The 23,184-nt window shown below is 42.9% G+C and overlaps 1 protein-coding gene across 1 annotated transcript in view; it reads right to left on the minus strand.

Annotated features, from left to right (window-relative positions):
* Positions 1 to 23,184, minus strand: part of FTO (FTO alpha-ketoglutarate dependent dioxygenase) — a 366,765-nt gene that overhangs the window by 223,232 nt on the left and 120,349 nt on the right. The window contains exon 11 of the mRNA XM_084812875.1: positions 22,992 to 23,111. Within this exon, the coding sequence (XP_084669001.1) occupies positions 22,992 to 23,111 (120 nt within the window). The remainder of the gene's footprint in view (positions 1 to 22,991; positions 23,112 to 23,184) is intronic.

Below are 23,184 nucleotides of genomic sequence, written 5' to 3' on the forward strand. Positions count from 1 at the left end.
CCTAGAGTAGAACCACTGAAATGAATGGGACTTAAGTTAGTTGTAACTAACTTAAGTCCCATTCATTTCAATGGGTTTACTCTACACAGAACTAACATTGGAAACTACCCATGGAGGGCTGGATTGGGAGTCAGAGGTCCAACACCCCTACCATGGAAGAACCCCTTAGTAGTGATAATAGAGCAGCCTGGCAGGTTGAGCAGAAGAAACCCAGTGCTTCATTAAACGTCTCCCTTTCCAACCTGCCCACCATCCCTGCAGCTATGCTGCCACACCCATCCCTTGTCAGTGATAAAAGAGTACATGCTTGGCAAGCAAAAGGTGCCAGGTTCAAACCATGGCATCCCCAGGTAGGGCTGGGGAAGATCCTGTCTGAAACCATCGAGAGCTGCTGCCAGTCAGTGCAGACAATACAGAGCTACTGTCTGACTCGGTATGAGGCAGCTTCCAACATTCCCTGTGACGTCAAAGTGAAGTGGTCGGAAACCAGTTAGAAATTATTCTCCATTGGCGCAGTCCTCATTTGTTAATTTAAAAAATGTACACCCTGTCATTCAATCAAATTATTAACTCTAAGAATGTAAGAGCAATGCAGAATCAGACCAAAGGCCTGTCTAGGCCAGGATTCTGTTCACACAGTGGCAAACCAGTGCTTGTGGGAAGCCCAGAATAAGGACCTGAGTACAGAAGCGCCCTCTTGCTCATGTTCCCAGCCACTGGTGTTACAGGCATATTGCCTCATACTAGAATTCATATACAGCCATTAAGGCCTTGTAGGCCCTTTCCAACCCTACCATTCTATGATTCTATGACTAGTAGCCATTGATATGCTTATCTTCCATGGATCCTCCATGGATACGTCTAATCCCCTTTTAAAGCCATCCAAGTTGGTGGCCATCGCTACAACTTGTGGTAGCGAATTTCGCAGTTTAACTTTACACTGTGTGTAGAAATACTTCCTTTTACCTATCCTGTATCTCCCACCATTCAGCTAAAATTATGGGAAAGGGAGGGAAAACTTCTTCCTATCCACTTTCTCCACACCATGCATAATTTTGTACACCTCTGTCTCTAAGGTGGTTTACAATCATTAATACTGTCAGGATTGGGCCCAAGCCTCCTGTGGCATCCGAAGATTTGGAATCAGATTCAGAAGGAGAGTTAGGAGGAGGAGAGCTGGGTCAGAGAGCCAGGGAGGAAACACTTGACTCCAAGTGTCAAGGGCATGATAACCAGTTGGGCCAGGCACAGATACCGCTTCTTCCTTCTGTGGGAAAGCGACTCACAGAGAGGGAGGGGCAAGATGTGGCAGACACAAGAGTCTACTGTCAGTCAAAGAGGGCAGAGCATATGGGGGAACTGAGACACTCTGCCAGGTTAGTCACTCACTAGAGTCAACAGAAGGAGGACCCTCCCTGAGGAAGCCCTTCAAGTTCTGTGTAAGTGGCCTAATGTTAGTTTAGCAGCAACTCTCTTACTCCACTGAAGTCTTTCTCTATTAGAGAACTCAGGATTTGCTAATTAGGCCCGGGGCAGTTTTGGGCAAGTACCAAGTCTGTATTGTCTAAAAGACTAGCTTGCTAGCATATTAAAGGGCTATTGACTTGAAGGTTGGGTGATTGCATGGCAGGAAGGCTCGTAATTCTGACAAATACCAATACTAGTGAGTAGCGTTTGGTCCTCTGGCCAGTGGGAGAGGCCAGAATGTCAGCAGTTCACAGGTGACTGGAAGTTGGATCAGAGTGTTGATTTGGGTGTTGGTTTGGCAGGGAGGGAGAAGCAAGCTCATTGCAGCTGCTCCTTCTTTGGCCAATAGCTGGGCCCAGGCTGGTCTTCCTAGGGGTATCGGAGAAATCCACAATGGATTCAAATGAGTTCGGATTTTTCTGAATCTGACCTGGGGATTCTGGAGCAGACCAGCTTTTTCCAAGTCACATGGATTCTGCAGACTTGCAGACCACTTTTTCACTTTGGGGGAGGATATGCGCTAATTCACATTAGTGCTGATGTGCATTAACTAATGCGGATTGGCACATTTGCACAAGTGACCATTAGCGCTAATGTGCACTAGTGCTAATGTGAATTAGCACAAGTACAATAAAATTCTGGTAAAAAAAACTGTTCCATCAATGAGCAGATTGAATAAAAGACACCTGACAACCCGCAAAACACAGATGAAATGAATTTAACAAAATCCATACATCCCTAGGGGGTTCGACTGAATGGTCTTATAGGCCCCTTTCAACCCTACTATTCTATGATACCCCTTGCTGCAATGTCCTTTGTGCAAGAGAAGAGAAATTACTATTGGCCCTTGTCCCTCTGTCCTGTGTCTAAAGTAGTCAACCTTCAGAGGTTAAGCTATACTTAAATAGTGGGTCCTGTTCATATCTATCTACAGATGAAATGCTCCAACAACTGCAGTACACAGGAGATAACATTAATGGAGACACAGGTCCATGAGTAAAGGATCTGCATGAAAATTATTTTGGAGGGAGTCTCCTGATGTTCCAGAATCACCTACCTCAAGAGTTGCATCTAATATTCTCCCATTTCTGTTTCCAGGCCAAGAATAACAATTTCAGGGCAGAAATATTTGTTGAAACCAGTTGCATTATTTGGGAGAATGTTCACCTTGTCTTGATCCAGTTCAGTGCTACTTTGTCCCACCCCTGCCATTGTAGCAGCACTTTCCCCTGAATTATTGCTTCTTTCTCCTTCCTGTATTAGTAAAATGGGTGATCCCGTCCAGTTAGGGATCACATAGCAAACAGGATGACGCTACAAAGCTAGTCAGATTTCATATGTAATGGGAGACAGAAGGTATACAACCAGCATAGCTCAGCAGCTCATTTTTCTGAACTTTCTGGATCACCCTAAAGAGAACTGTGGGTTGGAGGGGCACCCCAAAGCAATAATACGTGTTAGGGGAAATGGAAGCAGCCCCCAATTAAGTGTGCTTTATTATTTTATGTTTGCTGCCTTGGGAATCCTTCTGGATCCAAAGGCAGAGCAGAAATTAAATAAATAATAAATATGAAGTCAATTGAGTGTGAGGGCAATGCTTCCTGGGTTAGTCACATGGGTGACCAACTAATCGGGGATCACACTATGAGTTAGATTATTGCTACATGATGAGGTCACTGAGGACAAAATAACGTCACGTGTGTGTGTGTGTGTGTGTGTGTGAGAGAGAGAGAGAGAGAGAGAGAGAGAGAAGAGTACACAAAAGAGGGCAATGTAAATGAAGCAGTGAAGGGTTTTTTAAAGCATTTAAGGGGGAATTGTCAAAAGAGTGAGATGTTTTTTGTTTGTTTTTACATTGAAGAAAATGTTTCTCCATATGTAGCCATCTGGCTACAACCGGTGTTGATTAGATAACATATTATTTAAGGTCAAAGAAGTTACGTGTGTCTGACCAACTCAAAACTACGGGAAGGTTCTAAGCAGATTCTTATACAGAAGAGAATATAATAATAAGAAAGATACATCAATTTGCAAATCAAAAAGAAATGCTGATCCTGAAAAACAACAAAAGTAAATATAGCTGAAAAGGAACACACACTGAACATGCAATCTAAACAAAACCAGGGGGGAAAAGATCTTTGACCACCATCACCACACTGTTGAGTCAAATTGGGTGTTAATTGCTGCAGGATTAACACTCTTTGCATCATAAATAATATAACCAGTCATCAGGAAATTGTAACACCTCATGTAAGCGAGACCCCAGCACTGCTCAATGGCACAAACAGTGAGAGATGCTAGGAAGAGAAACTCTTTAAAATACTATGCCACTTTGAAAGGGCTGAATCTTCTGTAACATTATGAAGGATGTCTTAATATTTAAATTCATGCATATTTTCTCTAGTTGCCTAACTTCTTTTCCAAGCTTATGCCTTATTCAGAAATGCTTAATACCTATCAATCTTTGAATGCAAGACAGCTGCAGAAATTATCCAGCCACATTATCTAGATTGTATTTAAATCCATTATATTTCCATGCATCTTACAAACAGATTCTCTCCTCTCCTGGGCTAAAACAATGAAATTTATGCTACTTAGACAAAAGTTACCTCCTTTGTTCAGTCCCAACTGGGCGTGACCTACAAATTAAGCAAAAGTGGCTTTGATTTGGTGGCACTGAGACCATGTCCCAGTTCAAAGAGTAGCCCTTGAAAAAGGCTCCATATGATCAGAAGTTTCTGGGAGACTGTGGCAGCTAGGGGTTCCAACATCTGCTACAGGTACCTATAAAGAGGTTCCTTCCCACTTTCAGCATCACTCACATTCCCAGATAGCCTGCTTTGAACACAGAATGAACAAGTGTAGACCTGTGGGGGGGGGGGAATCACACTCCCACCTTTTGTTCGTGAAATTTTGTTTTGTAACCCCCACCTCACCCCAGAACATTTAACTACACATTAAATACAACGTTCTGTTGATTTCAGCTGGGGTGATTGTAAACCAGCATCAGAAATCCAGCACAACATAGGTCTTGAACTGGCAGCCTTAAAGATACCAGGTGGCCTGATATGCCACCACCCAGCTCTGTCTGAAGGATGGAACTGCAGCAAGGCTAATTGTAATTTATATGTTCATGTCTTTGTAATATTGTAATCCGTCTTGTGAGGCCAGTGTGCCCTGAAAGGTGGGTTAAAAACTTTAAAATAATTAGAGTAACAACAACAACAAAAACGTATTATTTCACATGTTTGCCCATAAGTCTTTCCCACCCATTTCTCCCATAACTTACAGTGTTTTCATTGGCATGAAAATTCACATTTAAATACATATTTTTAAACTTTTTTCTCAAAATACACATTTCTGATATGTTGATGTCTGCTTTTTAGCCGAGAACTGTGCTGGAACATTCAGCAAGTATGAAAGCAAGCAGAGGATTAAGGTCCGATCTGCACATCAGTTTGAGAAATGCGGATCAGATCAGTTCACATCGGAATTCATGATGAGTTGAGTCCTTTAAGCATGCCTAGGCTCACCAGGGATCCAAGCCATTGTATTACTGCGGTTTCACACATTACACAGCTAGAAGGCTGGGTCTGACATCATGTGTACGTTCACAAGGAGCTGCAGACAATCCCAGTTCTGCAATGAGTATACCTGTATGAGACATGTGTTTTCAAGCATCTGTATACCTCATTCGCACACTACATTTTTAGGGGTAAACCTAAATCTTAAAATCAAGGCTGGGGAATCTTTTTCAGCCCAAGGGCTAAATTACAAAATGTGAAAGATCTCAGGGCCCACATTCCATCTGTGGAATTAGCACCATTTTAACCCTAATCAGAAGTAAGCAGGACAAGACAACTGCATGTCTGCTCAGAAGTAAGCAGGACTGAATCACTCAGCAGGACTAAAATGTTAATTGCCTTTAGATACCCACTTATCTCTGATCACTGATTGGAGAAAACAGCAGAAGAAGCTTGCAGGCTGGATGGGGAACCTCAGGGACGCATCCAGCCCATGGGCCAGAGGGTCCCCATTCCTGTTCTGAATGAACAAAAGCAGTCCTTGGACTGAAATAGGGAAGGCTTTCTGATTAACCTCTAGGCCAAGTTATGATGCGCACATACACCAGAATAGGAGGCATTCAAAGTACAGCTTTTGCCTCATCTTGCAATTGCCTGTGCCTCAGCCTCTTTCTTTGGTCTTGCATCTCCAACAAATGAATTGGGGGCGGGGAGGCAGTGGTTTCCCCAAGTTAATAATAATAATAATAATAATAATAATAATAATGCATTGTTTAAGATTTTCTTGTTTAAAATTCTTAATTGAATCACAAGACAGCCCAAGAAAATGGCAAAATTTTGTTTCCATTGCTCAAATTTTCAAAATAGCAGGGGGAGAGAGAGAGAGAGAGCGCAGAGACCAAAAATAAAAAAAAAACAAAAAACTGTGTGCACGAATGTATAATCCCAATGGAATAAACTGACTCTTGCTAGACAAGCTGAAAGCTGATTAAAATATTTCTCATCCGTTGGGTATGCAACAGCTTTTGATGATGGAGAGTGTATTAATATTCAGGCGAGCCACTTGTCAACACTTCAGACAGGTCCCAAGAAAGAATCTGAAATTGACCAGGTTTTCTCACTGTGCCAGAAATCTTTATGAGACACAGTGCAGCACCCTTGCACCGGGAGAAGCAAAGATAAGCACTTCGACGTGCCTTTTAGACCTTTCTATAAAGAAAGTACAAAAAAATCTTTTTTCCCTCTCCCACTTTTTTTGGGGGGGGGGATTTGTGCCTTTGTGGGTGCAAAGGTTTAACAAACACTTTAGTGATGTTAAACGCAGAAAAGCGAAGGGGGGGGGAGCATAAAAACATCTTGATTTCAGCCAACATCAATGATGCTGTTATTGCCTATTCGATTTAAACCCGACTGCGCGAGCCGCTTCCAGACACGGAGACTCCAAAGTTAATATCGGAGAGAGAAATCTCTAACAATAATTGCTCCTCGCTGAGCTGAGATGGCCAGGGCTGGACTTTTTGTTTAACCGTTTCCTTGACTGCATCTTTCCCTTTGACACAAGGAAGGTAAACAGCTTTGACAAGCAGGGCAAGGTATCTCAATGCCCTGCTTCTCCTTTCTCCCCTTCCCCAATGATTTCTAAGTGACAGGAGACACACAGAAAACACAATGCATGACAAAGTGCCTTTAAGGATGATTCCAGGGCGAAAGATTTCCTGCAGTACTTCCTGCAATAGGAGAAGGAGCGCCATCCTAATCAGTGTATTTAACGCAAATGAGCTAACCACCCCCACCCCCATCTGTGCCTACGGCCTTCCCCAGCCTGGTGCCCTCCAGATGATTTGGACTACAACTCTCATCATCCATGACCATTGGCCATGCTGGCTGGAGCTGTTGGGAACTGCAGTCCAAAACATCTGAAGGGCACCAGGTTGGGGAAGGCTGACCTATGATAGCATTCACTTCTAAACTATATTAAATTTACACAATCTAAAACAAAACTGCAATACCCTGGCCAGCTTGTCAAAGACAGTGCTAACAGTGGGTATAGCTTGATGGCATTTTCATATAGCTACCTCCATGTTCAGCTTGCTTTAAATCTCTGGACCTCAAGGCAAGTCTAGAATCAATATTGTGGGGAGGGGGCTTGAGTCTCTCAACTGGTCAAATTGTCAAAAATCCAACAAGATTGGACTGTGGCAGCCCTAAATGTGTGTGATGGGGGTTATTCACACATGGGACAGCTGTGTCCATTTGCATTTTCACTGCGACAGCATCACCCATAGCAGACAAACATAATCCAGGGCGTAGTCTGAAGGCACATGAGGCAGGCACCATGCTGAAGCTAAGCAGGTCTGCGTCTGGTCAGTGCATGGAGGGGAGACCCCCCGGGAACCACATGTAGCCACCCTGAGTTCCATAATGGAAGAAAGGTGGGATATAACTGTAATAAAATTAATAAAATAAACAAGCTTAATTTTAAATTCTTCAGTGCTTAGTGGGAGCAGCTGGAGACAAACAAACGTCTACAAAAACACTCTGTACGGTGCACGGTCCTCTGGATTGTGGTCAACATTAGCTAAAGGGATGGGTTTCCAAAAACACTGAACTTTTGATACATTCAATCAGAAGGTGAGTAGGCAGATGAGGAGCAGAGGGTAGCTGATGGGGTGTATCTGTAGTCCAGTAATTATATGTCTTGAAAAATTAAAGCACCATGTTGGATCGGGTGTCTCCATCCCTGAATGCCCCTGAGGTCCAGCAGGTCCTTGCAGAACTGATCACGTTCCCACACTTGGGACAGCAGTTTAATACCATAGGATGGAATCAAGATGCACTGGGATTCCTTGATACAGCTTACAGCTACAGCTGATAGGCAGGGGGGAGGGGGGATCCAGGAAAGTGCAAACTTGTGGCTCGGATTTTGAGGAATCAGGGAGGAGATCTGTATGTATGAAAACACTCCACAGTTTACGTTTTTGTTGTTGCTACCACCAGCTTCACAGCACTGGAGATCTTGCAGTGACTGCCATTTAGCAGCTGCCATTTTTTACTGCCATTAGGAAGCCCCCAAGTTTCACCCTCTCATGCCATTTCACATCAGTCCTAATTTTAATCTAGAAAATAAAATTGTGTCCTAGGTATCAAGTGTTTAGAACGCATGACTGCAGAAGAAAAGCAATTACATAAGCCTGTTTAATTAGATGTTCTCATCGTTAGCAGCAGGTGCTTCTCACTGGTTCTCGGGTCACACAGTTAACAGCAACAATAACAGTAACAATAATTCTTTATCATTTTCCCTGAAGGTTCAAAGAGGTTTAAATCATAAGGGGGGGGGGATATGATTTAAAAACAGGCTAAAAATATACAATTAGGTAATACTTCTAACACAGCATCAAAGCAGCCCCACTAAACGCTCAAATAAAGACCTAATGGAAAAGGTGTGCCTTATTTTAGTAAAAAAAAATTAAGAAAAAATAGACTTTTTATTTTTAATAGAGTGGGCTTGCCATCACGTCATCCCTACAGCTTTACCCATAAACCTGCAGTTTAGTAAACTGCTTTTTATTTCAACAAAATCTCAGGTCCTCCAGTGGCCTTCAAAGAACCGGTGGATTCTGCATTGGTTGCCATGCTGCACAGACCTATAGCATATAACTGCAAGAACTGAAGAAGAGCTTTGGTGGAACAGTCCAGAAATCCATCTGTCCCAGCATCTGTTTCTAAGAGGGGACAGCCAGATGCTTCTGGGAAGCTTACGGCAGGACATGCAGCCAACAGCCTTTCTCTTTTATTTGTGTCCCCCCCCCCCAGCCCCCTAGCATCTGGTATTCAGAGGAATACTGCCTCTGAACCTGAAGGTCCTGTGTAGCTATCACGGCTCATATCCATGGAGAGACCTGTTATGTTCCCAAATCCCCTCCTTAATGTACACATTTGAACAGACCCAGCTAGTTCAAGCACATCTTTGTCTAGGCCAGGAATGTGGAAGCTCTGGCCCTGTGGGAATAATCCAGCCGACAAAGCTTTCATGGGATCCTACAGGAATTTCTCCTGGACCACTGTGATCTCTGATAATCAACTGGGAGGGGCAGCAGCATGCAGGGGAACCCCTGCTGTTATCTCCAACTGGAGAATGGAGATAACAGTGAGGACCTGGGTAGCAGGGGACTCAGCTGGCACTGGGAGGACAGGCCACTGTTCCCAGAGCTGGCCAGGTGGCTTCACAGAGCACACACCAATGGGGCGTGCTGCAGAAAGCCAGGGGCTTGGCCAGCGCTGAGAAGTCTGGCTGTTCTTCCCAGGGCCAGCTGAGTGGATTTTTCCATTAAAAAAAAAATTAAGTAAATGGAAATGTGTTCAAATTGTGGGGCAAAATTTGCGTGATTTCAGCACATTCCGGCCATAATTTGCATAATTTGTGCAAACTGAAGCTGCCATTTGTGCATATTTTTATTTATGTATTTTTATTTTAAGGAAAAAGTTCCCGCATTTTGGGAAAAGCCCTGTGGCTCAGCCCTCAAATAAGAGCAGAGTCGGATGCTCATCAAAAGTCCATTTCGCCACCAAAGGGCCAGATTCCACAGCAACGCACATCCCTAGCATATGCCACCAGGGACTCTAGACAAGGGCTGGCCCTCTAGATGCTGTTGGATCTATCACCTCCAACCACTGACCATGCTCCCCACCCATGGTTTAGACTGTGGCAGAATCCAGAGAACCATTTAAATCATATCCCTTATGAATACACAGTGGAGGTGAGGAATAGATTTAAGAGATTACACCTGATAGACAGAGTGCCTGAGGAACTATGGATGGAGGTCCGTAACATTGTTCAGGAGGCAGCAACGAAATCCATCCCAAAGAAAAAGAAATGCAAGAAAGCAAAGTGGCTGTCTGATGAGGCTTTACAAGTAGCTGAGGAAAGAAGGGAAGTGAAAAGCAAGGGAGAAAGGGGAAGATATATCCAGCTGAATGCAGAGTTCCAGAGAACAGCAAGGAGAGACAAGAAGGCCTTCTTAAATGCACAATGCAAAGAAATTGAGGAAAACAGTAGAATGGGAAAGACTAGAGGTCTTTTCAAGAAAATCGGAGATCTCAAGGGAACGTTTTGTGCAAAGATGGGCATGATAAAGGACAAAGAAGGCAGGGACCTAACGGAAGCAGATGAGATTAAGAAGAGGTGGAAAGAATACACAGAAGAACTATACAGGAAGGATCTGAATGTCCCTGATAGCCATGATAGTGCAGTCACTGAACTTGGGCCGGACATCCTAGAGAGTGAAGTCAAGTGGGCCTTAGGAAGCATTACTAACAACAAAGCTAATGGAGATGACAGTATTCCAGCTGAGCTATTTAAATCCTAAAAGATGATGCTGTGAAAGTTCTGCACTCAATATGCCAACAAAATTGGAACACTCAACAGTGACCACAAGACTGGAAAAAGTCAGTTTACATTCCAATTCCAAAGAAGGGCAATGCCAAAGAGTGTCCAAACTACCGTACAATTGCGCTCATTTCACATGCCAGCAAGGTGATGCTCAAAATCCTACAAGCTAGGCTTCAGCAGTATGCGAACTGAGAACTACCAGAAGTACAAGCTGGATTCCAAAGAGGCAGAGGAATTAGAGATCAAATCGCCAACATTCGCTGGATCATGGAGAAAGCAAGAGAATTCCAGAAAAACGTCTATTTCTGCTTCATTGACTACGCTAAAGCCTTTGATTGTGTGGATCACAACAAACTCTGGTAAATTCTTAAAGAGATGGGAGTACCAGACCACCTTACCTGTCTCCTGAGAAACCTGTACAAGGGACAAGAAGCAACAGTAAGAACCAGACATGGAACAACTGATTGGTTCCAAATTGGGAAAGGAGTACGACAAGGCTGCATATTGTCACCCTGCTTATTTAACTTATATGCAGAGTACATCATGAGAAACGCCGGGTTGGATGAATCACAGGTCAGAATTAAGATTGCCGGGAGAATTATCAACAACCTCAGATACGCAGACGATACCACCCTAATGGCAGAAAGCGAAGAGGATCTCAAGAGCCTCTTGTTGAGGGTGAAAGTGGAGAGTGCAAAAGCTGGTTTGAAACTCAACATTAAAAAAACGAAGATCATGGCATCTGGCCCCATCACTTCCTGGCATATCGAAGGGGAAGAAATGGAAGCAGTGACAGATTTTATTTTCTTGGGCTCCAAGATCACCGCAGACAGTGACTGTAGCCATGAAATTAAAAGACGCTTGCTCCTTTGGAGCAAAGCTATGGCAAACCTAGACAGCATAGTAAGAAGCAGAAACATCACCTTGCCGACAAAGGTCTGCATAATCAAAGCTATGGTTTTCCCAGTAGTAACGTATGGCTGTGAGAGCTGGACTATAAGGAAGGCTGAGCGCTGAAGAATTGATGCTTTCGAACTGTGGTGCTGGAGAAGACTCTTACGAATCCCCTGGACTGCAAGGAGGTCAAATCAGTCCATCCTAAAGGAAATCAACCCTGAGTGCTCACTGGGAAGACAGATACTGAAGCTGAAGCTCAAATATTTTGGCCACCTAATGCAAAGAGAAAAGTCACTGGAAAAGACCCTGATGCTGGGAAAGATTGAAGGCAAAAGGAGAAGGGGATGGCAGAGGATGAGATGGCTAGATAGCATCACCAATGCAATGAATATGAACTTGAGCACACTCAGGGAGAGGACAGGAAGGCCTGGCGTGCTATGGTCCATGGGGTCATGAAGAGTCGGACATGACTTAACGACTGAACAACAAACTTCCAACAAAGTACATACAACCAAACAATGCTGGTAAGCCAGTTGTCCGTATCTGCCTGCAAGTGGGAAGAAAACTGCTACCATTGCCCAGGTTTCTGATGAGATGCAGAAGTGTGCATATATATATATACACATACATACATATTTCAGCCACTTGGCAAGACAATCCAGACAACCGACTTACCAAGTAATTACACGGCTGCTCTTGGTAGGTTACTAGCCCTTGGAAGTATGTATTCACCCTACAGTGGTGCAGGGGTTGGATATTGTTGCATTGTCTGGTTCACCCAGGTAAGCAAAGGTGCCCTTCTGATCAATTCTAGCTAGAGAAAGAAACAGCCCTCTGCACCGACATGGATCTCCACTAGTTCACAGAAGGGTTAAAGAAAAAAGAAGAAAAAAAGGATGTGCTATCCATTGGTTTGCACTGATGTTCCTGTAGATATTGTCACTGGATGTATCCTCGGTAGAATTCTATTCAACACCTCTGTCTTTATGTACAAAGCTGTAGGCTGTAGCAGCTTTAGGAAACATAAGTATCCTTTTTTTTTACTGCACAGTATCTGTGTGTGAAATTCTCTAAAGGGGTTTAAGTATTTACCCTGAACACTATCAGACAGTTTCTAAAAAATTTCCTTATCCTATTGCAACCATCCCCGCACACACACACACACACACACACACACAAAACCCCACCACTTCAAAGAGAATCATAAACACAAACCTTTGTGCTCTGAGCGCACATTTTGCTTTGGAAGCTTAGCTTTGAATTCGCTCAGAATTGTAAATATGTCTATATGAGGGAGATGTGGTAGGCAACTTTTTTTTTTTTTTAAGGGTAGTTGTTCAGCAACCGGAGAGTGCTGAATTTTCTCCCGCGTTTATAGAGATTGACAATGTCATCGCCTCAGTCCTTAAAAGCATATTTATTAGGAATAACGTTTTCGAGCAACGTGTTAATTGAATCGGGCTGCCAGGTGAGAAAGGAAGAAAACAAACGTTGTGTCTTGAGTTTAACTTTTCAATTAAGGTCCATTTTTTTTTAAAAAAAGATTACTGCTCACCTCATAGATATAAAGCCCGGCTTTATGTTGAGACATTTAAATCAGAGCTCTTCAGAATCTGGAACAAGCAGATAAAGATAACCCCGCCCCCTGCCCCAAACATTAATCTTTTAGAATCTTGGCCATTTATTTACAATCCAGTAAATAGATTTGACAGCAGGTTACATGCAAGTTAGCTGTACTAACTTCTAAGTAAACGTGTTTAAGGACTACTGCTCAGCCCATTTCGAAGTCATTAGGTAGATGGAATTGGCTGGTCTTGTCCTCCATAAGATGGTCATAGCAATTTCAGTAAGAATATAAAACACTGAAAGCATTCAGGATTTTCTTTTTTCTTGTTGTCAAATATGTGTTTACCAATATTTGGCAATCCCATGCTACTTTGTGCTATCACAGCAATACATACCTGACTTGTTAATATATATTTGAGACTTGAGTCTTTTTTTTTAAAGGAAGGTCTCTAAGAAATGTAAACAATAATAATAATATAAGAAAAGAATATAATTATGAAATAAAATGGTGATGATGATGATGCTCCTAACTCAATCTTAATTACACTGAATTTTTTTTCATTAAAAACTATCCACCAAGAATGGTAGAGAAAGGTTCCCTTTCTGCTGCATCGGTTATTTGATAAAATGGGATATGTGTTTACCATAAATATGTCTCTCAGTTTTCAAAATCTGGAGATGCATGTACTGGAGCTCCAAGCACTTCGTAGGCTTGAAAGTGTTAACAAGAACACTTTCCTTTTATTATTACAAAAGGGTCTGACAATCACACAGTAGCTGCAATACGATCTTAAACTGTAGCAACAGCCACAAAGACGGACATCTTGTACCCAGGACAATTAAAAATGAAAAACCAAACAACAAGCTGCTCTTAAATTAAAGGGGTGGAAAAGCAATTTGCCCATTACTGCAGGGATTAATATTTAACATAAAAACATAAGAAGAGCCCTGCTGGATCAGACCAAGGGTCCATCTTGTCCAGCATTCTGTTCACACAGTGGCCAACCAGCTGCTCACGGGAAAGACACAAGCAGGACGTGAGTGCAACAGCGCCCTCCCGCCCATGTTGCCCAGCAACTGGTGCACATAGGAATACTGCCTCTGGTACTGGAGACAGCATATAGCCATCGGGACTAGTAGCCACTGATAGCCTTAGCCTCCATGAATTTGTCTAACGCTCTTTTAAAGCCATCCAAATTGGTGGCCATCACTATGTCTTGTGGTAGCAAATTCCATAGTTTAACTATGCTGTGTGAAGAAGTATTTCCTTTTATCTGCCCTGAATCTCCCACCACTCAGCTGCATGGGGTGACCCCAGGTTCTAGTATTTTGAGAGAGGGAGAAAAATGTCTCCTTATCCACTTTCTCCACACCATGCATTATTTTGTACACCTCCAATTCCTATCACTCACATCTTACTCTGGACTGGCCACTGGTCTGGTTGTACCACGCTCTTTGCCTCTGACTACCCTGGACCCTGTCACTTAGTTACATGCTCTCCCTCCCTTTTGTATGAAGGGGGACAGATGATGCAGTGCAGTCCTATGTTTCCAGTTCTAGTGTTATGAGAGAGAGCCGGGGGGAGGGGGGGATATCTCTCCTATCCACTTTCTCCATACCATGCATAATTTTGTACACCTAACCACCACCATCCTCTATAAAGCCTTACATATTTGGGACCCACCCCCACCTCCAATATTTTGACCCCTCTCATTATATAGAAATCACTGTTAAATCCTTCTTACTGGGAGCCTGGATCAAATGGGTGAGAACACCCAACAGAATTGAATTTGCCTCAGTTCTGCTCCTAAATAACATTATACCACCTTTTGGCTTCATTTTTAGTTTTGTATAATATTCATTCATTCATTACATTTCTACACTGCCCAATAGCTAAAGCTCTCTGGGTAGTTTACAAGGATTTAAAACCATAAAAATACATTATGCATAATATAAAAACAGTTCAGCTGCAACCAACAGCAGACACACACACACACATATCCAAACACATATCCCATGACCTGATTAAAAACCTATCATATGCTAGCAAAGGCCTGGGTGTAGAGGAAGGTCTTAACCTGATGCTAAAAAGATAACGATGTTGGTGCCAGGGGGACCTCGCTGGGGAGTTAATTCCATAATTGGTGGGCCGCCACCAAGAAGCCCCTCTCCTTTGTTGCCATCTTCCAAGCCTCCCTTTGAGGAGGCACCAGAGAAGGGCCTTAGATGATTAATATAGTGTATGGGTAGGTTCATGCTGGGAGAGGCGCTCCGTCAGGTATTGTGGTCCCGAGCCATGAAAGGCTTTATAAGTCAAAACCAGCACCTTGAATCAGGCCTGGAAACAATACGCCAGCAGCTCATCCCACAGTCATCCTTTTCCCCTCCTCCTCCTCCTCCTCCTCTATCCTCTGCCTGCCTACCCCACATTCATCCATTGCCATGGGCTCTTAAATCTGCTCTTAAAATGTTCACGGGGTAAAAGGCAGGAGTATATTTGGTGTGGTTCATCTCTTCGTTATACTACCCTGAAGAATGAATAACCGTAATCCCCCGGGTGGCTGCCAAAGCACAGAGCTCCCACCCTGCAGCTGCTGACCACCCCTCAAAGGACCCTTTATAGAACCTCCTTCCTTTTACTCTTCTTCATCAGAGTTACATGCTCCAGAACCACTCAACTGAAGGGGCAGCTCTGCGCACCAGCCAAGGAGCTGGGCGATTCTGCCATCTTTTCCCTTTGTCACTCCTTAACCCAGAAAACAGATTTTCTCCTCTCCAAGCCTATGCCCTATTTATTATTTATTTATTTATTCATTCATAGAACTGATATTTCACTTAATATAATAGACACTCTCAACAGTTTACACTAAAATGTATACGACGTACAGTAAGGGGATGATGGCTGGAAGAAGGGCCATCCCACCAGCTGTGCGGAAGACCAGCTCCATGAAGGCTCCTCTTCCCTTACTGTCCCCACCATCAGCCATTCCAGCAGGCTGTACTGGGGGAGATGAGAGGGGGGAAGCGGAGCCATTCTACTTTAACTTCTTAAGACTTAATTTTTCCACTCTTCCGTCCCCTTCCCTTTTTCCTTGTGTATCATGTCTTTTTAGATTGTAGGCCTGCGGCCAGGGACTGTCTTGTCACACAAACAGAATCGCATTAGGGACGAAGTGGGGATGAGCTCACTGGCCCACTCTTCACCTCTAGGGGATTGGCACAACTTAAGACCCTGCATGGTCAGGGCTCTAAATTACACAGGGGACCCTTTGTGTATACAGCAAGATCCCCACTTCAGAAGTCATAGCATCATAGAACAGTAGGGTTGGAAGGGGCCTACAAGGCCATCGAGTCCAACCCCCTGCTCAATGCAGGAATCCAAGTCAGAGCATCCCTGACAAATGGCTGTCCAGCCTCCTCTTGAAGGCCTCCAGTGTGGGAGAGCCCACCACCTCCCCAGGTAATTGGTTCCATTGTCGTATTGCTCTTACAGTCAGGAAGTTTTTCCTGATGTTCAGCCGGAATCTGGCTTCCTGTAACTTGAGCCCATTATTCCGTGTCCTGCACAACTACCCAATGCATGGAAGGCAGCACTGGTTATCATCACCACCACCACCATTTACTCTTATCTCACTTTCCGCTCCAGAAAGAAGCCCCAAGCTAGCAGCAGCATCATACAGAACAGAGCCAACGCTATCAAATAAAACATCAAAAACAACACTATGAAAAAATGATCTAATAATAACAAATACTAAATAAACCTATAAACCCACTTTCTGTACAGATCTGAAGCATCAAGTCAGTCAATAAATACAAGAACCATAAATATATCAAACAAACGAGGGGATAATAAAATGCAACCTGTATTGTAACCAAAAATATGCACTTATATACCAGCCCAGCAGCCAATATAGTGAACTACATACCATGTAACAAAGGGAATGAGGGATTAACAAAGAGTGTAGGGGCAGCAAGAATGGCCATGTTCTCACCCTCACATGAGAACCCCAAGTTCTCAAGTTGATGTTCTGACGCCATTGTGGTATAGTATTCTATTCTAGTCCCCACTCTGCCATAAAGGAAAAAACCTTTTTGTTCTGCAGGCCTTTGGGGATAAATAGTCTGGACCTATGAGAATATGATGGATTGGTACTATTGTTTATATTGTTGTTGATTTTTAAATTCTTGTATTTTAAACAATTTTAGTATTATTGATGATTTAATTATATTTTTAACTTTTGTATATTTCTATTTATATGTTTTAACTCTATACGTTTTTAATGCTGTGAAGCCGCCTTGAGTCCCAGTATTGGGGAAAAGGTGGGATATAATGATGATGTTCACTGGGTAACTTTGGGCCAGTCACTGACTCTCAGCCTAAACTACCTCACTGGGTTGTTGTGAGGAGGAGAGGAGGAGGATCAAGTGAGCCGCCTTGGTTTCCTTGCAAGAGGAAAAAAGGCAGGATATACATGTAATAACAAATTAAACAAATCAAATCTCCCTGTCCTCAGCGTACTGGTCTTTGGTTTTCACTTTTGTTTTCTTTTTTCAAAACAGCATGTACACACATTAGTGCAGGTACACGTGGACTTGATATATTATTATTATTCCCAACATTATAGTAGGGAAACTTGCAAGGCCCAGTTTCTCTGGACAGCAGAAAGGGGGGAGAGTGGAAGAAATAGAAAGGTTGGGGTTACGCATTGCCACCAACCACGTCAGCAACCATTCCTCAACACTGGCTGGGACAAGAGTGTTGCATTGGTTCACACTAAAAAGGTTCGTGCCACTATCGTGATGGAAGCTCTAATCATGGCTACAAACCATTCACTGAATCAAGGGGAAAGTTTTCAGGCAATAATTAACATGTTTTAAAATGCATGTGCCATGTTAGTCTCAACCAGACAGCAAGAAACCAAATTACTGTATTCAAAAAGCAATAGGAGTCTAAGCTTGCATCTTCCTCTCTGATGAGTGCAATATTTTGTGGCAAGCAAAGCATTCATATCCTTGAAGGTTACTGTTTAGTCAAAGGTTTGTAAAATCAGAACCACCCACCAAATTCCTCCACAAATCATTTGGATTAATTGGATCTTAGCCTACCTAGCATAAGGAACGTTTGTTGAGATTCTGATACTGCAAGAAAACCAGTACATTTTAATAACAGCTCTTTACGCACTGAAGGGAAAAAAGGTCATCCAGGCCAACAGCATTCTAAATACACCACTCTATCGTTAAATGGACTGTCAAATGAAAAGGGGGGGGTTCATACCATACAACATGATTTGCATTTAAAAAATAATAATACACGCAGTGGAATGTGCTAAAAAGATCTGTTGGAGTGAGTCATTCCTTGGTCAGTTCTTTTTCTTTTAAGGTTTATATAAAGTTTACATTGCAAACAAAATACGTTATTTTAGTGTGAATCATTTTATTTTTGCATTAAGGAAAAATGGTTGAGACTCTTCTTGGTCTTTTTAATTTTTTGCTCTTTCTCTCGCTCGCTCGCTCTCTCTTCATCTTTCCTTGCTTCCCCCATCTTCAACGCAACGTTAAACATTTTTATAGGTAAAATAAATGTCAGTTTTGCGCGGTTTTGCATGAGACTAGACCCTGGGAGACAAATTGTCTCTGTGCTGAATCTCAGAACAGCTTCGGCAAAGCTCTCTCAGCATCACATGAGATTTCAGCCTTTCAGAACAGACTCTACCCAGAAAGCAAAGCTTCTATAACCCCTTTCAAATGGTAACTCTGCCTTTGAATTCACCAAGAACTTTATCTTGATGTTGAGCATGATAACGTGCTAATCTTGGGTGACTAAAATTAAAAAAAATACAAATATTTGAATTGCTTTCATATTTTTAAAGGGGATAAGGAGGGTAGAGAAAAAAATGGAGGACAACCAAAGTTTAAACTGCTTTGGCTATAACCGTTCATAAATTCATGAAGAAATAGTGGGGAGGCTGGAGGAGGTGTGAGAGAATGCAGTTTTATCAGAATGTCATTCAAATGAAAGGTTTAACATTTACATCACAAGAGTGAGCTGAGAGCGAAAAACATCCTTGGGGAAAGAAATACCAAGAATAAACATTAGAATAAAAAAAAATCTATACACTTACTGTAATGTACAAATAAAAAAAAACACTTAAAAATTAAGACATCCATGAGCTACAAGAGACAGTGAGGTAAACTTTTAAAAAAATATATTATGCTGCGTTAGGATGCTAAGGAAATTAGCATACATGAAATAACATAAGGAAGTAATGCTTGCTGATTTCCATTTTTAAATATATAAATGAAGAAGAATGAAAGAAGAAGGAGACCTGCCATTAGAAAGTGCCAAGTATATATACGTAAAAGTTAATAATAATAACAAAAGCCATTTGACCAATTAGAGAACAAGTTAGTTGTTAACGGGTTGGGGGGGGTCTATTAACAGGAGAGTCAACTAAAGTTCTAAGAAGGGGTAAAAACTTAAAAGGTTGTTGGAGGAGGAAAGTAACTTCCTATTTTTTTTTTTTGAAATTACATATTATATTTTAAAAACTGATCAGTCTTTATCATTTAAACAAATCCATTCTCTTTATGTGAAACACGGAGTGTTTTCTTGTTTTGTTTTAAAAATGGCTTAATTCTATAGAAACCAGATCTTTATTCCAACACACTGCACTTTTTATGTTAAATTGCTGTTGAATTTGTTAGCCCACAATTGATTTCCTGTATTACGAAATCTTAGAGATTATGGTTAACTTGAAGAAACAGGGGTAAATTTTTGATACTTATACCACCATGTAGAAGCATTATTTTCTCAAGTGGAGTCCTTGGAAGTCTACCTGAACACTGTAGCTCAACAGTGCCCCCTGCTGTCAGAAGGTACCGGTTTTTGTTTTTGTTTTCCTTAATGGTTTGGGACTCAGGACAGGTATGAAAGGAATATAACAGATTCAGAGTGGCGGGGGGGGGGGGGGCGGGGCGGGGGAGAGCAAATCAGAATCCCAGCTCTAATAAACACCCACATTTACTTAGAGACTCAACAAAAAACCCAACAACAGACATTACCAATTAACATTCTCTTCTGTCTCCCTCAATAGCTCAAATTAATTGTGATTAATGTGTTAGAAGTCATAAACATTATAGCCGCTCTTTAAGATTTGAATTAGAAGCAGCTTCTGTCTTGGCTGCCGCCCCCACAAAAAAAAAAGGCTTGTGAGCTTGCTGATAAATATCGTCCCAAGTCCCATTGAAAGGAGATACACTTGACAGTGCCATGTTTCTAATTAGACACACATGGAAACGTCACACCAATTGGAGACAACTCAGCCCTTGAGAATTCTCTGGGTATGCAGGGTTTTTTTTTCCATGTTCTCAACACACCATGGAGATAAAGTAACAATCAAACAGTGTTGCCTTTTGCCTTGCTAAGCACCACCGTTACAAGGGGGAAAATTGTGACTGCAGAGCCAACAAAGCCCCCACCACACCCCCACATATACACACACACACACACACACACACAAAAGAAAAAGTGGGTGGGGTGGGGAGAAAAGCGAACCACTTAGATCAGTATTTCCCAAACCACTGACAGCTGCAACACTCCCCCCACAATTCAAATTGGACACACGCGCCACTCTTACACTCAAAGACTATCAGCTGTTTTTAGAATCAGTAAAAGTTATTTTAAAAATCATCAACTCTCAGAGGACACACACACCCCTGCCATACATATATACTTATTTCTTTATTACATTTTTATACTGCCCAATAGCCGAGGCTCCCTGGGCAGTTCACAATTAAAACCATAAAATACAACTTAACACCATACATACAGAGAGAGAGAGAGAGAGAGAGAGAGAGAGAGACTCTTGTTTCTGCATGAGGTGCTCATCTGGTCATGCCTTCTCATAACAGGAAGGGGGCAAGCCCAAAATTCTGACTCCTGTGTTCTATGAGGAATGTTTGAAAGACCTGGGAATGTCTTGCCTGCAGAAGAGAAGAGTAAGAAGCACCACACTTTAAGGATGCAGACCAACTGGAGAGGGTTCAGAGGAGGGCAACGAAGAGGTTCAGGGGACTGGAAACAAAGCCCTGTGAAGAAAGACAGAAAGAACTGGGCAAGTTTAGCCTTGAGAAGAGAAGAATGAGGGGAGATATGATAGCACTCTTCAAGTACTTGAAAGGTTGTCACAGAGAGAAAGGCCAGGATCTCGCCTCAATCATCCCAGAGTGCAGGACACACAATAATGGGCTCAAGTTACCAGAAGCCAGATTCCGGCTGAACATCAGGAAAAACTTCCTGACTGTTAAGAGCAATACGACAATGGAACCAATGACCTAGGGAGGTAGTGGGCTCTCCCACACTGGAGCCATTCAAGACGAGGCTGGACAGCCACCTGTCAGGGATGCTTTGACTTGGATTCCTGCATTGAGCAGGGGGGTGGACTCAATGGTCTTATAGGCCCCTTCCAACCCTACTGTTCTATGATCTGAAGGGCTGTTGTGCAAAAGATGAAACAGACTTGTCTGTTGCTCCAGAGGGGCAAGGCTGATGCCAGTGGGTGGAAATTGCAGGGAAGCAGATTTGGACTAAAGCGAAGGAGAAACTTCCCAATGGTAAGAGCTGTTTGATAGCGGAACAGACTGCCTCAGACTCTTCTTCATGGGACGTATTTCAGCAGAAGCTGGACGGCCATACATCAGGGATGCTGTCGTTGCACTAGATGATCTCCAAAGATCATCCGACTCTAAAATTCACACACAGAGATGTGGCAGGATGAGATGCCCACAGAAGAGGGCGATTGGAAGGCGGTACCCTGTCCTGACCACAAGTGAGTATGACAGATCCCTCCCACACTCTGCCTCTTCCTGAAGAGGGGAGACCCTTAAAGGGGCACCTCTCCGGCCATGAGCCTTGAACGCTGTCATCAATTCATTGTTCTGACCTGTCCTTAACAGGAGACCACAAAGCAAGCTGGCTGGAATCTCAGCACTTCGGACAGCTCCGTTTGCACAAGTTACTCAGGCAAAAGATGATGGCTGACCAAGGTCTTATAAGCCCCTCCCTCCAGCTTCAAAGCTCCACCCCCTGCCTGAAGAGTGTGGCTTCTTAAAAGGCAAACACCTCTGGGTGGCTAATTCTGCTGCATCTCTGCATGGGGAATGACTGACTGATCCAATCATACCTGATGGAGACACATGGCAGAATTACAACTCCCAGCAGAGGCAGGCTAGAAGTAAGGAAGACCAAAGCAGAGATTCTCCCAGGGATGAAACAGGCAGCCTCCTTTGAGGTCTCACAATCTGATTGTGTCTCTGAGCCAGGAGTGACTCACTGAATGATTCAAATCAATTTTGAATCAATGGGGCAGAATTGCTCGCCTCCACTTGGAGGCTTACTGGAAGAAGACCAGAGTAGGGGGACATGGCGAGGCAGCCTCCACTGTGAGCAGTTGGGCTTTGGGCACGCAAGAGGCAGTTCAACATTTATTTAATGGCTTTTTACATGATGCAGTAAGAGTTCAAAACATAGCTTCAAGCAGGATTATTTCCTAGCCCTGCCTGGAGATGCCAAGGTTTGAACCTGGGACCTTCGGCATGCAAAGCAGGTGCTCTACCACTGAGCTACGGACTCTCCCCCAAAGGCTTCAGGAGAAATGAGGACTGTAAAGATGGGGGAAGGAAGGCAAATAGGAAAAAGAAGAGACATACCACTATATAGCCTGTCTTGTTAGGACAGGTAAAACTCTCTGTGCTCCTCTTTCCCCTTTGGTTTGATAACTGTAGAGCCAAATAACCTGGTTTGCAGGTTTGGTCCAGCAGCTATTAGTTGCTGACAATAGTTTAGATATTTGAAATAGCAGATTATGGTGATGGTGATTAGAAATGTTTACTCTTTCAAAACAAAATTCAGCAACTTTGCCCTGGACATTTTCTCAATGGAGTTGCAAGCTTTATGGTACCACCATCAACCACCCCAGCATCTATCATAAAGTCAACCAGCTTGCTCATCTTGTTACAAAAATTAAAGAAAATTTCAAATGACAGAAGTTAAATGTCCAGTTCTTGGACACTGCATACGACAACTGGGAAGTTGCAGGAAATGCAGGCTCAGAATACGGTCAGATGTAAAGCCAATGACTGGTACATACCATGAGCTCCATCTTTTTCCAGAGTTCTTCCAGAGCTGCCATTGGCTTGTCCCACCAATCAGTGCACTTTCTGTAACGTTTACCCTGGAACCAAAATTGTCGTAGCCATTCAAACTCAACCTGTGAAAACACAAAAGCATTTTTTTCCCCCTAAATGGATGGCGGAAATTTTCTCCACTGGAATTTTCATTCA

This window comes from Heloderma suspectum, chromosome 8 (genome assembly GCF_057233095.1).
Source record: "Heloderma suspectum isolate Gila_16-S chromosome 8, 16-S_ref, whole genome shotgun sequence".
NCBI classification, from domain to species: Eukaryota; Metazoa; Chordata; class Lepidosauria; order Squamata; family Helodermatidae; genus Heloderma; species Heloderma suspectum.